Source organism: Zeus faber (genome assembly GCF_960531495.2).
Source record: "Zeus faber genome assembly, chromosome: 22".
Lineage (NCBI taxonomy): Eukaryota > Metazoa > Chordata > Actinopteri > Zeiformes > Zeidae > Zeus > Zeus faber.
In genome coordinates this window covers 7,941,171-7,949,623 of record NC_137209.1, presented here as the reverse complement: position 1 = coordinate 7,949,623, position 8,453 = coordinate 7,941,171, and the positions used below count along the sequence as shown (strand labels likewise).

The window sequence follows — 8,453 nt, the reverse complement described above, 5'->3', positions numbered from 1 at the left end:
GGTTACCAGGGCAGTCAGGTTTGTGCCGTTCTAGAGGTGGCTTCATCTGCCCGGGACAGTTTTGCTGACTTGAAGGAGGCGTTTCCGGCTGATGTTTTTAGGTAATTCAACTCCTGCAGCTCTTCGCTATCTGTGTCCGGCTCCTCTGAGGTGCCGGAATGCGCGGCCCTCAAACTCCCGGCCGGCCCGCCGCGCTGCCCCTTGGTGTTGCCGAGGGGGTCCGATTTCGTCACGGCTCCTCCACCCTGCGCGTTGCGCTGCGGCGCCGGCCGTGCGGCTTTGTCGACGGCCTGTTGGTTCGCCGGGGCTTTTTCGCTCCGCCTCTTGGCATGGACGCCGCTGAAAGTCGCGCTTCCCACAATGTCCACGTACCTGATGTGTTTAAAGTGGGAACGTTTTTTCGGCATCGGGACGAGGGGGTCAAACTGGCTTCCATTTATGTTGGAGGTGTCGTTGGTGGCCACGACTGGATTTTTGCCTTTGAGTGGCTTTGCCCGAACACGCTTGCCCTTCACCGTGATGCTGGTGGGCCTTGGCTTCAGCTTCAGCTTGGAGTTGCTGGGAACCGACTCGGCCTTGAGGTGTGCTGAGCTAGGGTCGGCTAAAGGGCGTCCGGTGGAGGCGAGGGGTGAGGTGAGGGTTTGTAACGTGTAGCCGGAGCGACTTTCGGTCCCTGTTCTCGCGGTTTTGGGTTGGGCTACTAAAGTAGAGGCTTGGCGGTGATATTTATCCAACTCACCGCCGGGTCGCTCGGGTGACTCCGTCGCCGTCACAGGAGCCGTTTCAAGCTCGTCGCCGCGATGGGCGTCCAAGCTGCGTGTGAATGTTGCGTTAGCCGGTGGTTGCCCCGTTTCTATCGCCGCCGCTCCGTTCTGGTCAGATCCGGGGCGGACGTTCTGGAGTCTCGCTTCACTGGAGAAAATGGATTCTCGCGCATTCCCATGCACCTCGCCTTCGACCGGATGAAAGGAGGAAACCCCGCGGGGCAAACTTTTGAACGTTGCGGATGCTGAAGGAGAGTCGTCCTCAAACTGCGAGGCCGTTCCCTCTCCGAGAGCGATCGAGCTTCTAGGGATGAGAGCGGAATAACCTGAAGTCAGAGCTCCCTGGGAGACCCTGTAGCTGGAGGATTTGTCGGGCGGGGCTCCATTCTCTAATAGTCTGCTGTAGTCAGGCACGGACTGAAATGGATCAGGCTTCGGTTGTAGCTCGGCCTCAATGTTTTCACCATCAAGCCCGGGGATATCAGATCCCTCCAGGATGGAAGTTGTTGAATACTCCCTCGTAGACGCCGAAGAAAATGGCTTGAACCATCTGTTGAATTTAATACTTTTGCGTCGCTTTAGGCTGTCATGCTTATCAATTCCAGAGGTGGAAATATCTGAAGCTTTGGCGCCCTCTCTCAGCTCGGAGCTGGAATTGCTGTGTGGTACATTAGTAGATCCTCTTAGACCAAACGTTCCCCTTTGGTTCCTGTATTCTTTCAGATCTGGTTTGTCGCCCTTATTGCCATTGCCCACACGTAACGCCCGCCGAATATTTATGTAGTCCATTTTAATTTCACTTGGTGTGGCAAGAGCCTTTGTATTTGTATCTAAGGGAGTGTCTGGAGAGTGCAAGGCCTTGGATTTGTCGTGCTGTTTAGAGAAGAGTTGGACGTCAGCTGATGTCTTGGAGTGACTCGGAGCACCACTTTCGGGAAACAATAGAGAACTCATAGATCTCATGTCCGCGGCTTGATTCGCTCGGGGAAACCCAACAGCATTCGGCTCGGGGTAACCTTGGGAGTTAATCTCCATTCTAGCTTGCGGATGTGAAGTTGGGACTCCTCTCTGGCCAAATTCATACTCTTTTGACGCGACAGGGTAATTATTAGTGCCTCTAATTGTGTAGGTCATGGTTTTGTCAAGGCTGTATCTCTGAGGGCCGGGCCTTTGGTTTGACCTGATTGAGGCGATAGCGGGTTGTCCCTCATTTCCCTCGTCAACTGGCAGCTGGATGCTAGATGTAGACCCTGTAGTTCCATTGGAGGTCTTTGTGGGCCTCCAAGACTTAAAATCAAGCATGGATCTTCGAACTTGGGCACCGGCTGGCAGATGGCTTACGTAATGTTTGTCACTGCCAGAGCCAAAGGTAAATGTCAGTGCCTCAGGCTGGTTGGGGGCGGAAGTCTCTGGGGTGTGGCCTTTCTTCCCAGTGTGGCTTCGTGGGGGAAAGTGTGGTGGCCCATTGATGGGTGGGTTGTTGCTGTCGACCCTACTTGGGTGATAGTCTGGTTTATCAGAGTTTCTTTGAGAAACATTGACAATGCGAAAGGGCCGATTGGCTTCGTTCAAAGGACGCCGGGCTTCCCGGCTGGAACTTTCTGGATTTGATAACTGCAGCTGGTAGGAAGTAGACGGAGGCTTTCTGTGCGATTTGAGGGCAGGAGAAGTGTCATGCTTAAGTGTAGAGGATGAAATGCTGTGCCCACTTGAGCTTTTCTGCTCGTTGTCTGACTGACTGTCACGTCTGACAGATGTGGTTGGGGGAGAGACGAACAGATAGGACTGGGATTTTCTCAACACATGTTGAGAGGAATTTGGAATTGGCACGACTTGTTTCTGTTGAGTACCAGAGGAGACGGGGTCATCGCTGATTGGTGCAGTTGGGTGACTTTTAATTACAGGATATTTGCCTCCTTCAAGACTTCTCTGTGAATTGAGGTCACTTGTCTTTTTCAAAAATCCAGCAGTCCAGGGTGAAAGGGGCTGCAAAACTGTTTTAGGAGAAATTAGCGTATAGTCAGTCCTACCAGCGTGTAGTGGGGATTTACTTTGAGGACCTGTCTCTTGGCCATAGGCTTCTATTCTAGCAGTGTTGGAGTACCTGGAGGAGGAAAGAACCTTATCGCGGAAAGGACTGACAGCAGCTGAGCCTTCTGTCCAGGGTCCCTTCTCGACACCGGGAAAGCCGCCGAGACGACGTCCAGATTGCCCTACCTGGTGCACAGCACTGATCTCATTGGCTGCAGAGCGTTGTCTACCAAAGGCCCCACCTGCTAGCAGATCCCTTGCATGACTACTGATGGCTTCTGAGTGAGGAAAGGAGTGTTCTTTCGCTGTGGCTTGCTGTCTAGTAATACCTTGTTGTATGTGCTTGTACCCTGTACCTCTGCGGTAACCCCTCAGCGGTCTGATGATTCGGGGCTTACGGTGGCGGGCTCTGTCGTCCAGGCCACCGGGATCACGCCAAAAGCCAAGTTCGGCAGTTTTCAAAGCGGTCAGCGGACTTGCTGCGATTGGGTTTGATGCATGGTCAACAATTAACGCAGAGTCTTTGTCCGACGCTCTCCTGGGAGTTCCTTTTTGGAGTCCTATCTCATGGCGGGCGAGCGGCGGTTCAGCAGTGAAGAGGCGGTGGTGAGGGCTGGAAAAGTATGGATTCGGCAGTGGTCTCCATTTACTGTGCTTCACTCCATTTATCTCCTGAGCAGTTATGGCTTTCGCTGAAAAGAGGGAGAGGAAAAAAAAAATGGCAGAAATAAATAAACATTAACTCAGGTATTTCTATATTCACTGTTTGTTATTTGTCTTTAGTGCAAACGTGGACACAAAAAGAAAGCGGAGGAAAAAATAGGCGACAAAACACTGCTCTGGCTTTCTCTGCTTTTAAAAGGTGACTCATAATAGTCTGGGTAATTTGCTTTGTTTATTGAATATACCCAGTGCTTTACAATAAAGGAATATAGTATTTTGCGTGTGTGTGTAAAACAGCTAATGATGCATTCCACTCAAGTCTGAACTCTGAAAAATCCAACCTCACACTTGGAAAAGTAGAAAGGAACGGCCATTTGTTGGAGTTTTGAGAGCCAATAAAGCACACCCAAGTTTACCAAGATAACAGCCCTGACGTCATGGCAACATGGTCGCGCGCCCCCTGACGGTGAACAACGTTCCCTTATATTTTAAAAAACACATCTGTCATTTGGAACTACTCTGCACTTCTCATGTTATGTAAACACGGGGACCATCCACTTGAATGACAGATTTCTGAGTCCCCATGGAATGCAGCATCACAAGTCTTTCCACCTGATGCGAACTTGGGAGTTTCCAATCCACCTCAACCGGAGCGCGGGGTAGCAGCCTTCACCAACGATGGAACACGACTGGTGGATGAGTGAGACCAGCTGTTGACACCAAAAAAGGTGCGAAATAGAAGGCGCAAACACGGACGCCCACGATCTAAAGGAATCCCCCCCCCCCGCGCCAATATATGGTCACTGACATCATGGCAACCTCTAGCCAGAGCTCGCAGCTTGCCCGTTATGACGATAAAAGAAAAATAGTGCACTTCGACTCAATAAAGTAACTTTATTTATAGAACTTTAGTAATTTTATGCTATGTCCACTTGAGAGGGCAGAACAGACACGGGCAGCTCGAGAAGTGCCGCAAAGTGATCACCGTGCATTGGGTGGGCTATAATCAGTCGAATGTAACTATGAACGAAACCAAGTCATTTCGAGGCATAAACAACCTTTCAGTGACCAGGTAGGAGCTGCAATCACTTTTTTTTTTTTGGCAAGTGGAAAACTAAATGTGACTGGTTTCGGCCCTTTAAAAAGGCATTTCAACAGGCAAAAAGGACGGGGTGGGCTGGAATCTTTTAAATGTAACCCTCGCCAATGAAACCAAGTCATTTTGAGGCATAAATAACCGTTCAGTGACAAGGATGCAGTCAGTTTTTGGTTTCTTGCCGAAAACTGATCCGGTACTGAGTACAGGCCCTCTTCCTGCACTTGAATGTACTATGGTAATCACAATGTACAAGGGTAATATTGCCTTTAAAAATACATGTGGCCGCTGTGGCAAAAACACTTATTTTCACGCGGCGATGTTCCTTGTACTCCGGTGACACTTTCACGGGGTAGAAACATCGGCCAATGTATGTCATGTGTTCTACCTCAATTCAACGCGATTTCGTCATGACCACAGTTGCCATCCGATTACGTCAGCACGGACGTTTCGCTCACCTCCGGCCGCGTGCGAAAGCCCGGCCTGTGGCGTCACAGCCGCACAGCGCGCCACCAAGGCGACCAGGAGCCTGCGGAGGAACGCAAGAGTTGGCACCGGTGACCGAAAACCAAGCCGTCCCGGGCGGAGCCGTCCCCGCCGGAAGCGCCGGCCCTACCTCGCATAAAGGCCAACGCCGCACGCCATGGCCGACGGGTTCCCGGAGTCGAGGCAGCCCGACGGATCCAGGAGCGGCTTTGAGGTCACTCCGTCCACGCCACGCACCGACGCGGCGCACCTGGCAGGTGAGGGGCCCTAATTGAAGCCTCAGGGGGCGGAGCCCAGCGGCAGCAGCCCCACAATGCACCTCGTCTTCAATTGGGAGTTAGGATGGCGGCTCGAGGGCTTCGTCGTTTTGCGGGACGGCCCCGTTAAAGATAAATGATCACTTGCGTATAAAGACACAAACACCCATTTGAAAAACGAGATGGTCAGACCGTAATAAAAAAAAAGGGTACCTCGTGTCTTATCTATTTATTTATTTTTAAAACCGTGAGGAAAGATATGACATCAACAGGCCGCGCAACAGGAAGGATGAGGGAAAAACGGACAGCGTTTATTCTAATAAATATATAACACGATTGTGAAATAATTAACATTGAAAACAAATATAAAATTATATCTACATGTGATTTCACCAGTATCCACGTTCATCTTATAAATAACATTGTGTTCTGAAATACACTGAAGTATAAAAAGTATACTACCTTTTGGGAACAATGTGTACTCAAATACGCTTTTAGTATACAAATAAGCATACTACAGTTCATAAAAGCGCAAACTGTTAAGTGCACTCGGGTGTACTAAAAGTGCATCTGTGATAGTACACTCAAATTTGACTCAAAAATATAGTTCAAATATAAGCCAGATCCAAATCCGCGCCCGCGCAGCACATCCTAATTCCTCGAAACGTCCCATCCTCTTTCCCAGACGTCGCTGTCTGGAGAGAAGCCGCTGACGTCATGGGTCGTCATGGACGACGTCATCCCGAGTCCCGCGTCGCGGCGAGATGCACCGCGGCTTAGCTCCGTCGTCACTTGGTCCAGGGAGAAACGCGGCAGGTCCACTACATGGACATGGTCAAAACGAGTAGAGCGACATCATCACCAGGTCTCGAAACTCGTCATTGGTCATGCAGTCTGTCGGAGAAAGGGGAACACATAAGTTGTAAAATGTGTAATAATAATAATAATGATGATGATAACAAAAATTCAATGAATTAAAAAACAATAATAAAAAAAAAATATGTTTCAATACGTATTCATGTTTATTTCATTGTTAAGTACATTTTTATTTAGAAATGTACTTTTATTATTATTATTATTATTATTATTATTATTATTATTATTATTATTATTATTATTATTATTATACTTTTTTTTTTTACATTGGTATTGAATAAGGTTCAAATTATTACATTTTTGTATTTTTTATGTATTTATCACGAACACAATAGTATATACTACAGATGTATATATTTCTCGCCTATAAATGACCTTACCTGCGCTGTGTCGCTGACTCCCGGTGATCTTCCTCCACATCCGCCTCCAGGAGCCCCGGAGCCTCCAGCCCCTCGAGCCCGGCGACGGGTCGCTCGCCCCCGGCGCGGGGCCTCGGGGGGCCTCCGCCCCGCCGGCCTCCGCCCCGCCGGCCTCCGCCCCGCCGGCGACGTCGTCCAGGCGGCCGGCGGCCAGCAGCTGCTCCAGCACGCCCTCATCCACGCGCAGGGCCGCCCTCACGGCCCCCGCGGTGACGTGGCGGCACAGCGGGCACACGATGACCGGGTCCGGCGCGCCGCGGCTCAGGGAGACCAGGCAGGCCTCGCAGAAGCTGTGCTTGCAGCGCAGCGCCCGCGGACAGCGCCGGCCCGCGTTGTAGGGCTGGTAGCAGACCGCGCACTCCAGTTCGGAACACATGGCGGGTGGTGTCCTTTCGTATTGGCCGGGGAGGACTTGTTGAATAGTGAAGGCAACTGGGAGAGGTGCTGGAAATTTATACCCGTGGCCGAGGTGGGAGGGACTCGGGCCCCTGCCAGCACATGAGTAATAAGAATCAACAAAAGTGAGGCAGTCCCGCCCTAGATCATTATCACACAGACGCACACACACACACACACACACACACACACACACACACACACACACACACACACACACACACACACACACACACACACACACTCAGCAGACTGGATGTTTATCTATTGACCTCAAACACTGATTCAAGTCAGTAACAGATTTTATTTATTTCTTTTTTTTTTTTGGTGTTTACTCAAGAGAGACCTAAAAAGTTGAAGAAACCGAAAAAAAAAAATATCTATTAGTGTCAAAAACATGGGCCTGGGTATTGGTGCCTATTGGTACCTCACACTTTTTTGAGGTATCGACCGAAATAACACAATACCGAGTGGTGTCGAAAAGCTCTCCGGTCAAACGACAGCCGCACTCCGTCCTTTTTGCACCCAGATCTGGAGAAAAAACGACTTTTTGTTCGCTTTTGCTCGCAGCCAATCGCCGCCGGCGTTCTTCGATTGAATGCGACGTGTGATGGGCTGACCACCCCCCGGCAGCAGCTACAACAGTCTGTCGAAGGACAGGTTCGCCATTTTTCAAATGTGTCTTAAAACAAAAGTCTGGCGTCCATATAAGCAGTGAGAGAGGTTTTCCTCGCTCTAATCATTCTCCTGTACCGGCTATTTGTTTAAAATGACACTGCACAAATATTTAATTGTACCGTTTTGTACAGTTATTAAATACATATTTCAATAATTTGAACATTTTCAAAATGTATTTGTGTTAAAATCATTTGGATGGGGAGGAGTGGTGGAATTTTACGCAACTGAATGTTTCCATTCACATGATGGGTATAGCAGAAAAAAAGTACTCTATTGTCACTTTAAGGTACTGGTATTGGTATTGGTACTGGTATCGTAGCTTTTTAACTTTACCCAGCCCTCCAAAAACATCTGTATACAATCGTATTATGGGAAACAAGAAGCAATACCAGCAGTGGAGACTCCTACTCCTATGGCCTGTGAGCTGACGACTTCTAACTGGTGAATTCTGTCTGGTTTCGCTGCTCTGATCGGGATTTCCCAGAAGTCTCTCCCATGCTGTCACTGCCGGGGGGAAGCGTGTCTAATCAGAGATATGATGTCAGCGCCCGTCGCCGTGGCGATCTTCAAACAGATTCCTCGCTTCCGCCTCGTTCCTTTCATGGTGACTTCCTCCTCCTTCTCCCAGAGTCAGCGTGTGTGTGTGTGTGTGTGTGTGTGTGTGTGTGTGTGTGTGTGTGTGTCTGTCTGTCTGTCTGTTGTTCTTTCTCGCAAGTTATGTTCATTGTAAGCTGTGCTCTTTGGCCTTCCCGTGGTGAACTTACAGTAAGGCTGCAGTGAGAAGAAC

General features: G+C 49.6%; 1 protein-coding gene across 1 annotated transcript; it reads right to left on the bottom strand.

The window, feature by feature from the left end:
* Positions 1-5,585: 5,585 nt before the first annotated feature.
* On the bottom strand, positions 5,586-7,002 carry LOC307246899 (RING finger protein 227). The gene is made up of 2 exons (XM_080022939.1): positions 6,554-7,002; positions 5,586-6,191 (listed from the first exon to the last, which is right to left on the bottom strand). The coding sequence occupies exons 1-2, from the start codon at positions 6,966-6,968 to the stop codon at positions 6,133-6,135; spliced, it is 474 nt and encodes a 157-aa protein (XP_079879065.1). The 5' UTR covers positions 6,969-7,002; the 3' UTR covers positions 5,586-6,132.
* Between the last annotated feature and the right edge of the window lie 1,451 nt (positions 7,003-8,453).

Excerpts from the sequence above, each read along its gene's own strand:
- LOC307246899 (XM_080022939.1), bottom strand. The coding sequence starts at position 6,968 with ATGTGTTCCGAACTGGAGTGCGCGGTCTGCTACCAGCCCTACAACGCG. Across the intron at positions 6,192-6,553 it reads GAGTCAGCGACACAGCGCAG|ACTGCATGACCAATGACGAG; the intron begins GTAAGGTCATTT and ends TTTCTCCGACAG.